The 20,896-nt window shown below is 42.0% G+C and overlaps 1 protein-coding gene across 9 annotated transcripts in view; it reads right to left on the bottom strand.

The window, feature by feature from the left end:
• Positions 1-9,720, bottom strand: part of KAT6B (lysine acetyltransferase 6B) — a 100,708-nt gene extending 90,988 nt beyond the window's left edge. The window contains exons 1-3 of one of the 9 annotated variants that reach the window (XM_050976432.1): positions 9,484-9,720; positions 2,176-2,276; positions 1,380-2,087 (exon numbers count right to left, since the gene is read on the bottom strand). In XM_050976432.1, the coding sequence (XP_050832389.1) occupies positions 1,380-2,000 (621 nt within the window). In that variant the 5' untranslated portion in view covers positions 2,001-2,087; positions 2,176-2,276; positions 9,484-9,720. Of the gene's footprint in view, positions 1-1,379; positions 2,277-7,335; positions 7,357-7,654; positions 7,886-8,582; positions 8,756-9,095; positions 9,274-9,483 lie in introns of those variants that run through there. The other 8 variants (XM_050976430.1, XM_050976431.1, XM_050976433.1 and 5 more) reach the window with 8 other exon arrangements.
• Between the last annotated feature and the right edge of the window lie 11,176 nt (positions 9,721-20,896).

The following is a 20,896-nucleotide window of genomic DNA, read 5'->3' on the forward strand; positions in this document are numbered from 1 at the left end:
TCATTACAGTATCAGAATCACAGTAAAAACCCAAAGTACTTAAACAGACAGCTTTATCACTACAAGTAATTAAATGTTTATAGTGTACAGCTACAGCAGTAATTGCACAGTATGCAGCACTTTTGAATTTCCATTCTGATTATACAGTGTGAAGCTCCATGCATCCCTCAAATACCTGAGAAGTCAAATTTGACAGAAATAGATATCCATACACAAATGCAATCATATTTAACATACATTTAGAGAAGCTCACAAAAATAAAGCTCTGACGGTTCCCCAAACAACTCTTCCTGAAGACCTCACTAAATAATTCCAACACAAGAGTTTTCTACTCTGCTCCTTCCAGCATCTCACCATCAAAGGAAAAAGACCACTGAAAACCATCATGCTGGTTCCAGGAGCCACCGGTGGCACCTCTACAATAGCAAAGCTGCCTGGACTATTCCATGTCTAAAACAACTGCCATCAAACTTGACCAGCCAGAAGAGGAAAACAAAAACAAAAAAAAGAAAACAAAGAACCCCAAACCATCAACTAAGAAATATTTTAAGTAAGCCACTTGGACTACAACAGGTAACTTTCCTTCTCCCAAAGAAAACCGAGAATTCCAAACACACTTCACCATACTAAATGGGAAATGATCAAAGAATGCCTGCAGACATGTCTTTGACACTATCCTTCCATAAACAAAAAACTAATTGATAGTCCTTTCTCCCTCAAGGCTGAAACTCTGTGAACAATTAACTTCAAAACAAGACTCAAGTAATATCAAAAAAAAATCCAAGGAGGGAGCGCAACAAAAGTAAAACAGGAAGATACCACAGTTCAGCTCAAATTGCCACTTTAACACCTTCACTTCTGTTCCCAGAATATTAACATTAATTCCAGTTTCTACTCATTGACATTTTAAAGCTCACTATCTACATACAAATATCATTTAAAAATAATAATTCTAACTGTCTTAAACATCACGAGTCCTACCAGTGGCATCTCAAGCCATCAAACCACAAGAAAATCTGTATATCGCAGCAGAAAATGAAGGTAAAAGGCCACAATCAAATCACACTGCAGATTTCAGCCACACCAGTCTGTCAGGCAAGACAGAAGAATCTCACACCTACAACAGAGCGTACAGCTGTACTCTTCCCTGCTGCTCTGCTCATTTACTGAAAATTCACAAAGCAAACTATCCAATGCAGAATGGCAGGACATAGGGAGCCATTTACCATAACTGATTCTGCATACATCTTGGACATGCATCCCTACTCATGTACAATTAAATGGGTAAATAAAGCACAAGAAGAATCATTACTTTTGTATTAGGTAAATAAGGAAAGGATAACAAGAATAGTTTTCATTACTACATTTTTCAGACTTACCTGGTCTTTTTCATGGGGTAATAGGCTGACAGGTGGAAGGGAAGCTGGGAAGGTGCTGGAGTATTTTGGAGCTCCCTTGCTTTCCAAACTGCCATAATTCACTCTATACTGAGGACCATCCTTCAGTAACCTCCCATTGTTCACAGCACGTTTGGCCCCGAGCCGCAACCTCTGCTGAAAGGCGGGATTGTTGAAAATACTTGCTAGGTCATTTTGACTTCTCAAATACTTTTCTATGTTTTTCAGGGAGGAGCCATTCGGTTCTTGAAGCCCTTCAATTGCTCTTCTCAAGAGTTTATTCCAATCCACATTACGAAGCTCATTACAAGCTCCTCTAGATCCCTTAACAGATTTAGGAATAGTGCCAGGTTTAACACATGAAAACCGTCCAGGATTATCTGGGTCCTTGTAGGATGCAAGACCTTTGTTAGTGACTTTAAGAATAGAACCATCTTGAACACTAAGTTCCAACTGTTCTGAAACAGTCTTCTTATCTAATCCATGGGAAGCGCAAACAGCATGACATATTCTCTCTTCAGAAGGCCTTTGCTTTTGCTTTTTAACTTTTTGTATAGCTTCCAGAATCCACTCCGTATAAAGAGGGTTGGCAAGTTTTACCATGGTTGACCAGTAATTGTTTCCAGCCAAGAGTTACCCATAGAGGTTCCTCCTTATCCTTTTAGTAGATCTTTCAGAGGCTGTTCACACCTCAAAAACAAATGAAAGGATTCCACACACTGCTTGGACACATGGCAAAAATATCCACCCTGAGGAGTCAGAAAAAGCAGAGAAATACCTGCTGACTGAAACTTTCCAACTATGTTACTGTTACTGAAATGTAGAAGGGGTTCATTTGCGATGACACTGGTACCTCCTTAAGAGAAAGTTTGTTGCAACCTTTAAAAAGAAAAGAACAAGAGGCAGGGAGAGAAAACAGTTAATGCTGAAGTATTAAAAACTAAAAACGCATTCAGACATGCATTCATACTAAAGATGCTGCAGTACAGAAAAATCTTTGTGATATTATAGGAAACATTTGTCAGTTCCCACCCCACACCGAACAAGTCATCATAAAATCCTTCTGCTTCTCATAACAGTCAGTGGATTTAGCTTTCCTAAATTCCATCATCCCAACACTTAACCTACTACTGACCTGTTGGACAATTTCCATTCAGTCAGGGATCTGAAAACATTCTCTAAAACAAACCGCCTCCAGATCATTTCTACACGGATTATACACGCACTAGAAAACCCAATCGAACAGAAAACCAAACCCCAAGCAATGAAAGATAAATTATTAACCACTACCAATTCTTACAGTATCCTGTCTCTAAGTGTCCAGTCATGGTGATAACACAACTCAAAAATCAAAACGAAAAGTATAAGTATTACATCTTTCATTAATATTTAGGTACCCTACAAAACTTAAAGGCATCACAAAAGCACTTCTCATTTTAAGGCGTACAGCAGAGAAGCCTTTTTGATACACGTCCTTAGGAACAGAAATGAAAACAAAGTAACAGGAGGCACCTTCACATAGACAGGTTGTCAGCACAAAGATGCGTAAAGAGATCACATTGAAAAACATTTTATTGACCCACAGCTTAACAATTTTCTTTTTTTTTTACTTATTATGGAATACATCACTCCAATAGAAAATTCAGTGGCTACAAAAACTCATTAAAGAAACCTGAAAGAACATCTTGATGAGGAGTTTCTTCATTCTGGGAACACATGAAAAAAATAAAACCATTTTAAAGTCTCACAAATTAAACTTAGACAGGAGTTGCATAATGAATAAACAAATATATTTGAAGTATTAGTTTTTTCTGCCATGTAGCATGAGAACTTTTGACGGCATTAAGAGAATTGCATAATTACTTCAAATCAAAGGAAAACAAAAAACAGAAGAGAAAAAAATTCATTCTCAATACATGGGTTATCTTGTAAAGTAGAAGATTCACCAGTTTCACAGCAAAAATTTGAAACTAGTTAATATGCAAGTATATTTATAAAGCTATGGCAAGCAGCCTACAAATAACAAAATCATCTATGATTACACAAGTCCTGGACCTCATTTTTTTTATGTTTATTCTAGCCATCCTGCATTTAAATCATGTTCAAAAAGTTGAGTAAATTACAACTAGGAAAAAAACCCTGAACTGATACAGTAATCTAAATTATTTTCAACTTCATAAAAAGATTCCTCTGCAACTACAAAGATAAGGAGTACAACAGCACATACTTTTGGCCCTAAACCTCTTTCTTCTTCTACCCCCCAAAAAGGTCTTTAAATATCAATTCCAGCTCATGTTTCACACATTATTATACTTACACAACAGAATTACTAACCAAAGTGCAGCTGGTTACTGGTGAGTATAAAGTTTTTCTATATCCAAATAGTCAATATTAATCAATTCATTTTAGGAATCTGTCCTTCTCAAACCTGATCAAAGCTTAAACAACTTCATATTTATAAATATGAAAATTCAAGTGACAGCCAGACTGAAAGAGACACATTCCTGATGCTAATGCAGGGCCTAAACACTTAGCTGGCTCACATACTGAACCCTATTAATCTACATGGACTGAATCCTGTTTCTTGCTTCCAGACTGTACTCATGGAAGCTGAATTTGATAACAGTTTTGTGTATTTCAAGTATCTGTAAGCAAACAATAACTTGTTCTGTAAACAGACCTTTTTTATTTACGCCAGCTAGCAAAAGCCATTCTTTCCCTAACAGAATTGTTTATACTCACTGTTTTCAGATCACTCCAAAATAACACCACAGCTACAAAATGCAGACAAATATAGGGAAGTAAAGAGTTTCCATGGTATTATAAATCCTACAAATTCTCCCACAAATCTGACACTGAAAATTCAATAACACAGCAAAGCAGAACCCTAAATATAGTGGAGGCTCACTCACATTTAGACTATTTCATACACTCTTCCTATAGATTTGAAAGTTCTCTGTAGCTACATATAAAGCCCCAGATTCTTAGAAAGCTACTTTTAAAGTTATTTAGTCTGTTCCACTGTAAGTCTTCATTAAGATAGTCACGACTTTAATTAAATGCCGAACACTGCTTTTGCTGAGTCAGACATACTTGTCTCAGTTTTACATCTACTGCAGTACTGTTGTATTAAATTTCACACAAGCAACCACATCACTTCCATTAAATTCCAGAACACACAGTACAGGGTCTGTTCCAACCTCCTGGACACTGATGAACATTTCAGTATAAATGCTATAACATGTGGGTTACAGGAATTTTTATTGGCCAATTGACTGTGGCAAAAGGTTAGCATAAACCTATATCTTCAGACAAAGTCTACTGCTTGGTACAGAAATTTCACAGCCATATACATTCAGAACTACATTTTTACTTATTTACTTAAAACTCCTTACGTGTAACACAACCTCCTGCATGCTAGCACCTACTAAATCAACTCCAGTAGAGTGGATCAGCAGGAACAGGGTTTCCAAGGCGCTGGACAGGATATTTCAGAAGCAAAAAACAAGACATCTTAAATAGACACCTTCCAACAGTATCCAAGTTCATTCTGCCTTAAGGAACCATGCAACGTGCATCCAAGCCAGGTTTTAAATTGTTTTGCCACAACTCAGAGCCTCTCTTACTCTGGCACTCAGAGCACACGTGAACTTGAAGTGCAGCCCCCTGAGCCCCGTGACTGCCATGCCAAAGCCTGCCACACGCTGGAGTCAGAATAACTCATCACTAACATCTTCCCCAGCAAAACAATTTATATCCTGGAGCTAGAAATTAAGGAGATCTTTCAGAAATCAAGACAGACTGATCCAAGATTGGCAATACAGAAGTATACACATTTACATGCAAAGTGACTAGATAAACAAAACAAATATATTAAAAACAATCTTGCAAGATTCAACATAAAAGGATACTCAGAAACACAAATTACATTCAGGTTTCTAAGTCTAGAATGCAATTTTACCAAAACTACAAATAGGTGGTCATACATGATTTAATATAGAAAGTGTGATGATTACCCAAACAGATTTTGAGGAAACAACTTTTTAAATAAGTGATTATAAATTAGTCTATTTAGGCACTCATGTGGATTTATTAATCTTCCTCCCCTTGTAATTAACTAACTTTTAATCACCATCAGCAGCACTCACTCAATCACAAAATAGATTTTCCATACTGTTAAATGCACAGGACAACTTCCAAATTTTATGGCAACAGTCAAGAAGTTCCTTCTAAGTAATTTGTCATATTTCAACTTCTGCACTCCATGGTATCTTCTATTGAAAATAAAAGCATTTGAGAAAGTTTGGCTGTACTATATTACTGACCAAATCTATTACAAGTCTGCCACTGAAGAGCAGAAGCATCTGAGGGTGAAGTATAAGCCATTAGCTCTAATACATGAAAAACCATCTCTAGTCAAGGCTTGTCCCTTTGCCTAGGTCATAAATTATCAGATAAATACAAAGAAGTTGCAAAATTTCAGCTTGGGATTTAGAATGAATGCAAATGTGCCCTTTATAATGCACACACCTATAGCACAGATGATAATAATTAAAGAAGGCAGTGGCTGAACACTTCAATCTCAGGTGTCATCAGTAATCCTGTAATCCTTTAATAAGGTGGTTTTCAGACTGAACTAGTACCTGGAATTGCTTCCAGGTGATCCCGATTGTGAAAACAAGCGGCGTAGTCAAAAAAACAGCAACAAAAAAAGCTACATTTCTCTCCATAACCAAAACCAAAAGTTAGTACACAAAGATCACAACATACAATCTAAAGGTTGGGGTTTTTTTAAATGAAAAGTCTGCTTCAGCTTTCATAAATGTAAACACAGTTAAACTTTAAAAAACTGAGGTTAACACAGCTATAAAAAACAAAAACAAAAAGAAAGGGGTGAGAAGAAGATGCAGCTGGGGGAAATGACAGCAACTTGTGCAACCTGCTGGTGACCTGTGAAGCTCAATCTCATTCTGCTCCCTCCTACCTGCTCTGCACACACTCAGGAGAAGCAGCAGTAGGCCAGCTCTCTGCTGCAGCATCAGGGTCAGGTAAGGATTGCAGCAGAGGAGGAGGAAGAAGAGAAGACTGCCATTGCATTCCATTTTTGCCATTTTTCCTTGCTCCAAGCCACTACTTAGAATTCTGTAGCTAATCAACTCTGTATTCCACCCCCATCTCAATTAATGATGCAAAACAGACAAGATAGTTGTTTTGCTATTGCAAAAGACATGGACCTACAAAGAGATGGGAAGAAAGCAAATCCTGGTAAGGATTCCCATCATGCATATCCCTCTTAAAATTACTCAGGTCATGAAGCCAGCTATTGTATTATTCTTTACACAACACACAGTTTCCAATAATAAGAAAGGGCAATGACACATTTACATGCTTTAAAAAGACAGATATGTAGACACTACAGTAACTTCAAAACTGCACCAAAGACTCAGGGGTGGAGAGAGAAGAGTGGCACATGTGAAAAGAACTGATGGAAGTGCTTGTGCTCTGAGATACCCCACAAGCTTCTTTGAGATCATACACTTAAAATCATTTCACAACATGACAGCAGCAAGCGCCACCAGAGGAAACAGCCCCAGCACAACATGACAGCAGAAAAATCACCCAAATTCGCCTTTCCCACCTTCTCCTCTGGAAGTTCTGAGCACTTTAAAATACAGTAATAGAGAACAGCAGGAAATTTGGGAAGGTAATATTCACTGCCAAGAGTTCACCTGGAAAAAGGTGAACTGAAAACATTTCTTTTTGGGAGAGAGGCTTTCAACAGCAGGGGTGGGTATCCGTCTGCCCTTGCCAGAGGGGGTTATTTCCAATGCCCAGTGACAGAGTACGAGAGGTGAGGTTAGGGGAAAGAACACACAATGTGAACATCACTTCCAAAACGTGGCACTGCCAGGCTGGACTATTCCCCTCCCCAACTTACTTAAGGTTTTCGCAGTATTAGCCCAGCCACGGAGATGTGCAACGCCTAGAGCCTCGGGCCAAGGCATTGTTGCGTTTGAAGGGGCCAAGCCAGGGCTGGCTCGGCGCCCTGCCCGCCCTACTCCGGGATTTGCCACTGACGAGGCAGGAGCCCCCAGCCCGCCGGCTCTGCGCCCCGGAGCACGGCGACCCGCGGGCAGGGCAGCCCAGGGGCGCGGGGCCGTGCGCGCCCCCGCACCGCGGGGCGTCGGGCGGGGCCGGGGGCGGCGGCCGCGCGTCCCCCGCGGGAGGCAGGTGAGACCCCCCCCGGTACCACTCACCTCCGCGGGGGGAGGAGCCTCCTCCGGGCGCCGCAGCGGCTCCCCCTGCTGCCGGCTCTTCCGCCGCTCCCGCCGCCGGGCCGCGCCGGGCCGCCTGCCCCGCTCCGCGCTGCCCGCGGCCGCCGCGACCGCCCCGCTGCCGCCGCGCGCGGCTCGGCGCACCTACGCCGCCATTTTGTCTCGCCCTGTTGTACTTAACGTGAATCCGACATGACACTGATTACAGCCCAATGGAGGCTCATTAAAACCTTACCTACCCCGCGCCCCGCCCACCGCCGCCCGCCATTGGCCCGCGCCGCGCACGCCGCTGCGCGCTCACGGGCCGGGGGGCGCTGTCCGTCACCCGCCCACATCGGCCCCGGCCCGCCCAGCAACCGACCCTGCGCCCCCATTGGCGGATGGTGCCTGTCAATCACACGGCGCGCCCCTTCCCTGCTCGCTCAATACCGCCCACCGGCGGGAGGGGGCGGGGCCGGCGGCTGACACTGGCCGCCGCCGCCGCCACACACTCGCGCGCCCCGCCCACCCACCCGCCTCGCGGCTGGGCCTCGGGCGCTGGCAATTGGTCACCCGCCGGGAACGGGGGCGGGACTTCTCGCAATCCCGCCCTCCCGTTGGCTGCCGCTGCCGCCCGTCCGCCACCCCCCGGCCTACCTACCCCCCCCCCCTCCGCCGCCCCACCCGCTCGCTCCCGAAGTTTGTTCGGGAGCGCGAGAGCTGCCGAGACACCGGCGGCGGCCGCCCGAACCAGCTCGGCAGGGCGGGCGGGCGCGCCACACACACTAATGAGCCGCCTTAAATATTGAGCGTCACGCGCGTGCCTCAGAGCCTGGCACTCGCCCGGGCGGGCGAGATGGAGCGGCATGCTCCCTGCATAACCCTCCCAAGGTGCCTGGCATTGGCAGCCGCTTATCGCGCACACACACACCCCGCACCGCCGAGGGAGGGAGGAGGGAGTGGGAACGGGGACGACGACAATGACTCCCAGCTCTGCAGCCACATGCAGGTCCCTGCAAGTTTCGCCATGCGAAGCACAGGGACTTCTCTGTCACCCCGCCTGCGAAGGAACAATTGCCGCCTCAGAAAGACAGGGTGGGAACATGCAACACAAAAACCTCAGCCATCCCCTGCTTCCCTCCGCCACTCCATTCCCCCTCTCCCCACCCCATCCAGCCCAGCCATCACCCCCTGCTGCTGCTCCCCCTCCCCTGCAAAACGCAGAGCATTGCAATGCATTTACCCAGCGCAAGTGTCTGCAAACACGTGCATCAGCCTCCGATGCTAAAGGAAAAAAAGTACCCAGCCTAGTGACAAGCCTCCTGCGCTGGGAGAGGGGAGGGAAAGGGGGTTATTATGGCAAATTGCAGCCTGTCACCCAATGCAAAACAAACCCCATCGCATGCTCCCTATTATCCCCCGCATAAACTCCTGGGAATCTAACCTCCGATGCAGGTTCCCCCCTTTGCTTGCAATGACCTCCTTTCTCTGCCCGTGTGTGTTTCTGCAGCAGCGGTTCCTGCGGAATGTGCTGCCCCTGAAACGCGATCGCGGCTCCTCTCTCTCTCTCGCTCGCTCGCTCCCTCCGCTCTGTCTCTCGCTCGCCCGCTCGCTCTCTCTCCTGGCTGCAAGCAGAGCCAGGAACACAACAACAACACAGCCTCCCCCCACCCCCTTCCCCAAACACATACACACTGAAGAGACCCAGCCAGGAGAGCCAGACGAGCCGGGGAGGGGGTGGAGGGAATCCCCAGCCAGCGGATTGATTGCACCAGTTACCTTCCCTAAGCCCCTCCGCGAGAGGGGAAAAAAGATGAATATAGAGAGAATACCTTGTCTCCCCTCCTCCTCCTCCGCGGGGCTCCTCTTCTCACTCCAAAACACTAAAAGGTGGACGGGCAGATCAGACACACGCGTTCAGCTCTCGGCGGGGGAGGGGAGCCACGCGAGCAATTATCATTAATTTAGAAATTAAAACAGAAACCCACCCCAGACCTCCAGCCTCCCCGGTGCGGGCGGACGCAGATTGCGAGGACTGGTGCTAAAACACAGGACCTGATAACAGCTAATTGAAAGGTTAATCTACATAGGCTGTGACAGAAGAGGTCCCTCCCCACTTTTTTATCTGCTGTTGGCAAGTGGGAAATTGAGCTCCCCCCACCTTTTCTCCCTCAAAAAAAAAAAAAAAAAAAAAAAAAAAAAAAAAAAAAAAAAAGGGGGGGAGAAGGGGGAAAGGCGATAAAGTTTGGGGGGCGGCGCGTCCCCTGGGCGGGAAGGCGGCTGCGGGGAAGCGGCCACCGGCGCCTCCCGGGGGCCCTCGGCCGCCCTCGGGGGGTCGCGCTGGGCTTTCGGTCCTGCGTGGGGCGATCTGACCTGAGTCGATGGGAGCCCCCCCAGGGCAGCCTTTGGGGCTTGAGCACTCCCCCGGGCCGGGGGAAGAGGGCTGTGCTTGAGCTACCATAATTAGTCTGAGGGATGGAAGCAGCGTGAACAAATCACAGATGTTGTCCTCCCGTTGAGTTTGTACATGTAACAAGATGTTAGGAGGAATTTATATTAAAGAACAAGGTGATAACTCGTACGCACTTAAAGCTCGGTTTTCTCCACGCCGTCTTGACCGGTGCTGCCAAAGGCCTCTCACCGTGTCAAAGTGCTCAGCAATCACAGAATATGCCGAGTTGGAAGGGACCCATCAGAACCTTCCAGTCCTACTCCCGGGTTTTAATACTCCTTGTGATGATTTTCTCACCTGAGACCAGCAAACAGCACTTTTCACCCAAACATCACTTTTTAGCCTAGCATGGCATGACAAAATACCATGGGATATGTCCACAGGGTACCACACAAGTGAAGGAAAGGCAATCTACCTGCCTGAGCATCTCCTCAAGCAGGCACAGCTAGACATTCCCCATCTTCCCAAACTTGAAACATGATGGCTCCAGACATCTCCTCAACATCCCCTTTTCCACATCTTGTGGGTGACATGTTGTGTTAGGTGCCTGCTTGCAAAGTTTTCTAAATATATCTGGTCCTGAATAAGAAAATATAAAAGTAAAATTCTAAAAAACCTCCTTAAGAGTGGGTGGAAAATGACCTTCTACAATAAATTCTGAAGGTCTTCCCTAGATGATGCACTGCATGGAGACTAGTAAGGAAACAAAGTTCCTGTAATAATATTTAAAAAACCATCAAGGTTTAGTGCAACTTCTTTCAGAGTCAGTTTCTGGAGACACTGTGTAAGGAAGCTCTTTGGTGATGTTTCAGAGCACTGTAAAATTGTATGACCTACTTACAGAAAGCTACTGGGTGAAAATAATATTCCAGCATGTATCTATCACACCATAACCATTGAGTGAGGTTTTAGCCTTTTAACTGCCAGATGCAGCCTTTTAAACATAAAGAGGGAAATTGAAATGTGTAGTGACCTAATACTTGTTGGAGAATCCTTCAAGGTTCATGTATTATGCAGGACCTGGCAGTGATTTAAAATAGTTTTTAAATTATTGGAAATGTTATAAATCATTTCAGCACAATTTGTGGCACAGCGTCACATTTGCAACACTATTCTGAATGTTGTGTCAACATTTCCATCAGAAACTTTTTTTTCTTTCCGGGAAATTTACAACTTGGTTAGTGGTAAAAACATAAAAATAATTTCTTGAAACTGAAACTTGGCATGGCCACATCCCAGTTCAGGAAACAAAACACTGGAGAAAACTCGATAATATGTTTGGCCATTTTAGAATTATGAGTGTGCCGTGAAAACATAAGTAACAGCACACAGAAAAATCATAAAAGTCTCTGGTTTAAATAATTCCATTCTTTCTTCTCAATTTAACTCTTTTCCTAAAAATAAATTTTATAGGATGATATGTCATTGGGTGTTGTGTTCCAGTTTTTAACATATTCAAGAACCTTTTGTTTAGAGGGAGAGTCCCATGGATCTTGACATTTACAGACACACCTGATATTATGTAAACTGTGAAGTCTGAGCACATGAACCTCTTTATACATGAATCATTGTCCAGCAAACTCAGATCCACTGTCACTGTAAATGATGCTATTTTCCAAAATTATAACTTCAAAAGAGCTACATCATGGCAATTTAGTGCAGTTCAGTTTGAGATAGTGCATGTTACACAGAGAAACCTAAGTACCTGGAATGCTTTGGATCTTACTGAGAATGTCTATTAGCATTTTGCTTGGTCATCTAGATCAGAAATATTTTTGATTTACTGTATGAAAACACCCTCAAGCCTATATTAAAAGTATCTATGGAAAAGTAATAAGCCCATCAAGGAAGTCAGTGCAAACAATAAAATTTACACTTTAGTGTGTCTTTTATGGGTAGACTTTGCAGGATTTCTCCCCCATAACTCCTACAAACTGATGAAGTACCACTAATTCCCCCAAGGAGTAACAGGTGTCTAAACACTTCTAGATTGAATACACCCACTTCATGTGCTAAAATCATGTCCTTAATGTTAAAAAAGAGTATCTAAAATCAAAATAACTTTCCCAAGTATTCTTGTAGAAAGAACTACTTTGGCCCATTTCACTTTGTTCTATTAGTCTCTTTGCTTTTATTATATTTTAAATAATCTTATTTACAAGATTTTCATGCCACACACACCCTCAATGGAAAAATATGTATTATTGTACATCTACATTATAGAGTCTGTAGTAAGCATATGCTTCTCCTCAAAAGTCCTTAGAATTATTCTAAAAATGCACTAACGCTGCTATTTTTTGATCACAAGTGAGAGCAAGCAAGAAGTTAAGGACTCTGCATGGTCTCAGTTAAATTCAGTTCTCAAAAATGAAAATCTGAAAATTGCTGTATGGCTGTGGTGTAAGACATGCTGGAGACTACTGCTTAAATAAAGCCCAGACATGTGCAGAACAAATTCATCAGTGTACAAAAAAGAACATCAAATTAGAGTTTGAACACTTGCTTGAAATCAGTAAGAAAATTCTTGTGCATGAAATTACTGCCATATTAAGAATTTCCCTGTGAGGGCTTTAATCACTGATGCAGTTCCATTAGAACTAGTGGGGCTGTTACATACTTAGAAACAATTATGTAGTTGTCCATGTTGGTATGGTGACAGATCCCTATTTATCTTTGGAGATGCTGGAGGGTAAAATCTTGGCCCCCATCAAAGTCTGGCAAAATGTCCTATGTCTTCAACCAAGCCAGGATGTTCCTTCTATTATTACCACACACAACCACATATTTGACCGCAGTCACCTGGAAATTTCATCCCCTGGCATATGCTGTTGAAATAAGTGACCCTGGGGAGAAAAGTCATCCTAAGAGTGCAATGAGTTTTGTCCCAGCCTCCAGTCCTCCCAAGCATGTCCCTGCCTAGGAGCTGAATGCATAAATTCTTTACCTGCACCACCTCCTCTGCTTAGCTCACCTGCCAGCAGCTTCCCTGCAACTCCAACCCTCAACCTCATATTCCTTTGGAACTAAAACAGTCTTTTCTTAATTTTTTTTAAATTTGTGATATTCCCCCCACCCCACCCCACCCCCCAAGCCTTTTATATTTTAATTTAATCTGAAAGATTAATCCATGAAACTATGTCTGCTCCTCTGAACACAAGCAGAATGCTTCTTGGTTTATGTATGAGGGTATGCATTGGTGCACACAACAGAGCATCACTGCCCAACTAAAGCACTATAGATTATATTAATATATACACTCATATATTTATATACACACAAAGTGAGTAACCTGTGTTTTCTGATCATTTGCTGTCTCATCTATTACATTTAATCAAATTGAATAATAGTGTAAAATAGTCTCCTGCTGCCATTTTACTGATTCAGGTGCTTTTTAATTCCTGAAACTAGCAGATTATAAGGTAAAAGCTATAGCAGTTTCAACTCAGGAGTTGTAATTGGCATAATACTGTAATTTGGAAATAAGTGTTTGTGGTAGATCAGCTGTCATCCCACAGGGATGGAGACAGTGACTGTTTATAATAAATCCCACATGTTCCTTTCTACTCTGGCAAATATACCACACTGCTTTATCAAAGTACTTTACAATCCTTAATGAATGAGTTCCTGTAAGAGCTTTGTTAGGTGAGTGAGTATTATTTTTCTTGTTCCCCAAGCAGAGACAGACAAAGTGTAAAGCAAAGTGGTTAGAAGAGGATGCTGGCCTCAGGAAAAATCTGGGCACCTGAGTGTTAAGGGTTCTACTTTGGGCACAAGAGATCCAGTTTCAGAGGTCCTGTGCTAGTCGTGGAGAAGAAACTGCTGGCCTGGTAACACACATTTCAGACCTTAGCAGGAACGTGTCTTTTTGCTGCATTAACTATGCTACATGTTAAAGAAGCAACAGGATGAATAGAATTTGGGAGCGCAAAGGAAAACGCTAAGAGCAAAAAAGGAAAAATCCAGGTGGCTCTTATACGTGACAATGTCTATAAGATGGTGCTTTTCATATATACAGTGTCTCACAGTACTTGATGTGAAGGTTCTATTTATGCCTGATAAAGGATTAGTAAGTGATTAATAGATGTTTTAATAAATAGCAAGCAATTGTTATGAGTCCAATGGGCCAGTAGTGTTTCTTACAACAATAGCTCATCATCATCTGAAACACCCTACCAATGTGTTTAACCTCTACATGCTTTACATTGAAACACCTGCTAATCTTGTGTTAAACCTCACAAATGGAATCTTTATATAATGTGTGACTCCAAACAAATTTGCTGGAGAAAAAAGGATTAGCACCTAGGCTCCACAGTAAATTGTTAGTTATAGCTGTACTGGATTTAAGTTTCTCCTTTTGCCATGTAAAAGGCACTGATATGGCAGGAAGCATTTTGCTGTGAGGGCAAGAGTGGTGTTTTCGAGGCTAATCCCAAGAGGAGGGCTGGGGTATTGCTGGACTCTGTTCCACCCAGCATTGCTGAACTTGATGCAGCCTTGTGTTTTTATACACATTGCAGTAATACTTGGTGAGGACAGCTGACAAGATAAAGGATGAAACTGAAAATGAATAAAGATCAGTTTGTTCAGAGGTAGTGAAAACTGCCATAATCAGGGGCTGCTCAGGTCCTTCTTCCTACTGTCCTGCTGTGTTTAGTTAGTCTGGTGAAAGGGGAGGATGCTGATATTTGCAGGGGCCATTTTAACACCTCAGCTTGTCTTTGTGGGCTTTAAAGTAATTAACTCTCCAATCATTACCGGTTGACTTTGTCGACAGGTTTAGGTTTCCCTCCTGCTGTTCCCTTTGGGGATATTGGGTTGTCACTTTATGAGAGGGGGGATTCATTTTAAGGTTCACACCCAAATCCCTTTCACAGCTTCCCAACAGCTCATTGTGTTCTCCATACTGCTGGAATATTCTCTTGGTCTCTGTTTAAATGCACATGACTTATATAACTTTTTACACAGATCGAACTGGACAAGCAAGGGGGAGGGAGAAGGGGATGCTTCTCCAAAAAGGCAGGTAGCACACTTGCTAAGCCCTTCAGATGAAAAGAGGGCCGTCCTCGGTACTTAGAAGTCAATAAAAGAGACTGAAAAGGCAGTTTTGCTAAATAAAGTTACTTTGAGCTGCAAAAGGATTCTGACAGTCCTTAATGTAACTGGAAGAATCCTCACAACTTCCAGCTGTGATATGGGTGTACTATATTATAGTTCAGTTTTAGCCAGGGGAAAATTTCCAGATCTGTAGTTGTTGCAATTTTTTATTGACTAAAGACTGCCAAGAAACATGGAGAGAAAAAGGTAGGAGAAAGCTTGATCATATTTTTGTTAATCCTATTCTCATCCAGTTTCCACTACGTATTTTTAAAATCCTATTAATAAGCTGAAGAAATAATTTGGACACTTCTGATGATACCCAACTCTTGGTGTATGGCAGCACCAGAGTTCTAAGAAATGTGACTAATAGGCACCACGACCACTTTTCAAACTCAAAGGAGTTTGAAAAGAGGATAGTGAAAACCCTCACCTACTGCAAAGCTGGTTGGAGTACTTTCCCTTTGAACTTCTGCTCAGCATCTCGTGGCACACCAACATTCTCACCAAGGGTGGGAGTTTGGGAAATAATCCATGTGGCAAGCCAGCTCTGAAATTGCTAAGCCCAATTGCTAAGCCCAGGCTTTGGTCTGCTCTGCAATGTTTGGAAATTGAGCAACATCCACTCTAGTATTTTCTTTTTCCAGCTTGAACCAAGAGGAGTTTGACTGGTGTCAGGGACCACACTGCTATCTCCAGCTGGATTTTTAGTGGTGTCTGTATGATGTTTTCTTTACTTTCATTGTTGGCAGCATTAGCTGTGAGGTTCCTTTGCTAAATAAAGCTCTGGCTGCACAAACAATTTATTTCAGTCACTTCCCATAGCTGCCGGTACTGCAGCAACTCAAGCTCTGTTAGCTAGACTAGGAGGCCTGTCAGAGTCAGGTGGCAATACACCACATCATTTCAAATACCCTTTCAGGAACCTTTAGATCTGCTCAATGCTCCCTTAAAAATCGCCGCTGGCTTGCTTGTATTAAGGCTCCCAACCTAACTCTGGTTGTTAAATTATCATCATGCACAGAAGGATTTTGTATTAAATATCCTTTGGGAAGGAAAATCTGAGTGAAAAGGGATTTGGAGGGCAGGAGACAATTGTTTTTCTATGTCAGGTAATATGAAAATGTGAAGCAGAAGCTAGGAAGAGCCAAGGTAATCACATATCAATGTTGGAAATGTGAAGTGTCTTCTTCATACACCTGGAACTACACAAACTGTCTCCTCAGTGGTGCACAGGAGAGGTACACAGCTGATGATTTATCAAGGTGCCAGTTGCATCATCCAGCATAATTAAGGCCTTTGTTTATTTAATAATAATAATAATTTTTAAAAAAGAAAAAAAGGGAAGTTCTAGTTCTCAGCTGATGGCAGGACCTGAGCATGCTGTGATCTTGTTCCTTAGCACTGGCCAGATCCCCTCTGTTCTCCTGATATTATTCCCCTTTGTTATTCGATATCCCACAGTGCCAGCTAAGTCAGGAGTTGTCACACTCCTCACTGGTGCAGCAGGATACAAAATAGCTGGGGGTGGGGAGGAAGACTGGCATGGTTAGGAGGTGGAAGGGAAAAGGCCTTTTTTTTTTTTGTGAAAACAGTAGCACCAGCTGCATCCTGCAAGTCGCTAAATTAGCCAGTCAGTTGTTTTTCTTTTAATTTTTGTGTGAATTCAAGAATAGGTTGTGGATGTCTTGGCAACTCATGAATGAGGCTCTTTATGAAAGAATTCACCTTGCAGAGGGGCTGCTGTCAGATGCACAAGCCTCTTTCCATTAATTAAGCTGCAGAACATCCCCTCTTTTTTTTTCCTCTATCCCTCTCAACGCCTGGATAATCAGACCCTGTGTCTTTCTGTAACATCCACCACTGCCTCTCTCTCTCCTCACAGTATTTCACCCACTCTGTTAATTCTGGGCTGCCAGATTTTTTTTTTTTTTTTAACACAGCTTATTGCTGCTAAGTGAGATATCATGCTGCCTGAGCTAATAACTAAGATGAATATTCTGCTCCACTGCAACTAGTAGCATTCTTCATGCATTATCTTCAGCTGAAGGGTGGCCTAAGAGCAAAGTTGGATATTTTCAAAAGCTCAGCTGGGAGTTAATCAACTCTTATTGTTTTTCGACAGGAGCTGGATGCTTAACTTGCATCCAGTGAGTCATCCCCTGGATTGTCACCCACACACAAACAGCCCCTCAGAGGGTGCAGAGAACTTTTCAGACATGCTGGAAATGACCGGCCATTAAAAGTGTGCAAGCTGAACTGTAAGGGGTTAGGGAGTGATTGCAGATGTAATTGTGCCTGAACAGACACTCTGGGGAGAGAAGGTGGGTCCCTTCTCAGGAACCTCAATCAACTCTCAGCTTTGCTGTGGTCTGAACAAGACATGTGACTGCAACTGAGCAATCTGGAAGTTTTTAGTGGGGATATTTAGATACTCATGTGTGCAATTATGAGTTTACACACCTGCTTCAGGGAATAATCCCAAATCTTATAAAAAAATGAGGAGCAGACTATCATACTTTAAGTATTTGCATGCTTGGGCTTAATTTTGTATGGCTGATTTAAAACTCCAGCCATTAGGAATAGAAAAATATGTGTATGGTATTAATGACAGGCTGTTATAAATGACCTGTTCGTTTTCCTTCACTTCCAAGTAATGCTGAACATTAATTTCCTGCAAATGAAGCAATCTGAAGTAGAGCACACCAAATAATTAATCTTTGGAAACTCTGGGCTAAATTAAAATAATTTGAAGTTAAATAAAGAGCTCATCTGTGGCCCCAGTGCTCTTTCTGGGAAGCAAGGGATACATAAAAGAATCAAAAAGAAAGCAAATACTGAATTACCTAACAGAAAAGGAATCTACAAATATATGTAATAAATTCCCACATTACATCATAAAACTAACTTTCTCACAAATGCTATCATTGCAAATGCCAAGACTCATAGGAGACCTTTCAATTAGTAGCAAAAGTGAATAAGCAAGTGGGAAATTATTTGCATTGGACATATGCATTTTCTATTTTGGGGCTTGCTGGCCTGTTTGGATTTTTTAAAAGATATTATCAAATTATGGATTATACTAGAGGTCTCCTTATACTGAGAAGTGGGTGTGGTAGAATTTAAATTACCATTTAAATGGTCAACTAGAAATTGTCTTTATTAATTCAGGCAGCAGATTAATGAATGAGCACTCATATAAACTTTATGCTTTTATTAGCAAAAGTTGACTTTTTAATTCAGTGCTGTAATTTGGTTAGAATTAAGACATAAGTAGAGTTGAACAGTTATGTAAACTGAGAATATTCAGGAATATAAGAAAAATAATTCCATCTTTACTAGATCCAGGAATAATGAATGTCTGTATTTCAGAAAGGACAGTAAATAAGCCTACTAGTCCTTTGTTTCTTTAAGAGTTTCACTTGTCTTATTTTTTTCAATCTTTCCTTGGCTGTAAATCTACAGCTATCCCAAACTATCAGAGAGAAATAGTCTAATGGAAAATAATACGGGTGAAGAGATGAAATAGTGGGCAGCAGGATCTTTTGAGTTTTAAAGGCATGGCATTGTATCTAGACATGCTGAAAGCTCCTTGCTACAGTTTTCTTGTTTGTAGAATAGGAAAGATATTAGCCTGACTCTTGGCAAAGCTCAGAAATGCTCCTGTCTGTATAAATGCTGAGGATTATTAGAAAGATGTTCAGCTTGGGAGTGTGGTTCTGAATATAGTGATGAACCCACTCAATTTCAATTGCTGCATATGAGCTTCTTTTTTCTTATAACAATTAACCTCTTAGAAAAGAATTACCACTGAGTTTACATGTTGACTGTATAGACATTGGATAATTGCTTTTAAAAAAAATTATCTATAAGTCCAGGAAATTACATTTCTCCTTTTGCTTCTAAAATTACAAACTTCTGACTTCCCAGCTGGTAAAGCAAGCAATCAAAATCAGGTCTCTTGAGTGCAGTTGTATGACACACATGAACAACAATCTCATTTCATAAAGAATTAACCCACAGCCAGCTACGTTAACTGGCTCCAATTCTTGCCACAAAGCCTGCCTGTTCCTAGCACTGTAGTTCCTGCTTTACACAGACAGAAATGCACTGGTGAAACAACAGCAAACCTTTTTGGAGTCCTACCTAACAAAGCTCCCTGGAAGAAGAAGAGTTTGGAATGAAGCACCAAACTGAAACCCAGAAGCTTTGGGTTCATTTTGTGTCTTTGTTACAGGCTGCCTATCAGTAAGGCAGTCACTTAACCTCCCTGAGTTTCATCTTCTATCATACAGAGACAGTAATACCTCCTTTGGCTGTCTTTTTGATCTAGAGTATAAAGAAAGTGACATTATCCCTCCCCCCACCCCAATCTCAGCTAAGACATCTAGGCACTACTGTGATTCTAATCAGTAACAGCATTAACTACTGTTTAAACAGAAGGACCTACTTCAGTTTGAAATTGCCTTTATTTTATCTAGTTAAAAATCTCTTCACAATTTCTCTGATTTTTTTCCTTCCTTTTTGAGAGAAAGTAAGAAGAAAGAAGTGACTTGTTTTGGTTTGATGATTTAGTTCTGTAAGTGCTCCAACTATGGGGTCATAGAGAAGAAGCAGAGAACATAGACCCAAATTAGGAAAGCTTGGTAAACTTAATTTCTTTCATCAGGACCTTTCCTTAAAATGTGTTCTTCAGAGCTTAAATTTAAAGATGATGTGCAAATGAAAGCCCAGAATAAACACGTTGTGTCCTTTTCTCAATGAGCTACCTTAAAGTGACATGGGTGGAAGTTCCATCAATACATTCCCAGCATTTCAGGGAATACACACCTTGCAGCTTTCTGGTATTTTTTCTTGATGCTCAATATAAATCCTTCTCTAATGTGTTTCAAGTCATTGCAACCTTAATTATAGCCCTAAATCAGTTCTTCTTAGTGTTTACTGCAAATGGTTATCTTGGGTAAGCAATTTTCATATTCCTCACTAGCAACCTATTAAGCAATCTGCAGCGACTTTCCTTTCTGTTTTCAAATAGTTTTTAACTGAAAGATCTGAACAAACTACACCACATTCAGTAGTGCCAAAGACTGCCATTTAGAGGGTTCTATGCTACACTATCCTGTCTAGAGAAAGGTTATTCATACATCCAGGAGTCTGACTTTGCAGGCACATGTACATGTTTGTGTTTGAAACTTCTAGACTGACAACTTCAAATCCAGTTGCCTTCTCTTGGGACAGAAACATGAACCTTTATTTCTCTTTGATTTGAGAACTGACACCACTGTGATCTCCATTATGAGTCTAGCAATATTAAAGTGAGTTGCTCTTTACAGGCAGGACTGACTGCTAGAGTTAAATGACTACATGTTGACCTTGGGGGAGCTGCAGGGGTATGTGTTTGCTTGGTTTTTAAATTCATCTTTTCCAGATTGAGGGGAAAGAAGCCTTTAGACATTGCAAAATACACATGGATTTAAGCAACAATTGATTTCAGGAGCAACTTATATTTTTCAACATTGCTTTAGGAACTGCTGAAGCTTAGTAGAGCTTTTTTTTTTTAAGATCAAAAGATGTGACAGTTCACAAAATATGCAGTGAAGAAATAAAATCGTTCCCCGCACACACCAAGAAGCACCAGAATCCTCTGATAAAGGTTTCTTCAGCACAAGTCCAGAAAATTTGCACTCCATACTATGCAC

This window comes from Serinus canaria, chromosome 6 (genome assembly GCF_022539315.1).
Source record: "Serinus canaria isolate serCan28SL12 chromosome 6, serCan2020, whole genome shotgun sequence".
Taxonomy (NCBI): Eukaryota; Metazoa; Chordata; class Aves; order Passeriformes; family Fringillidae; genus Serinus; species Serinus canaria.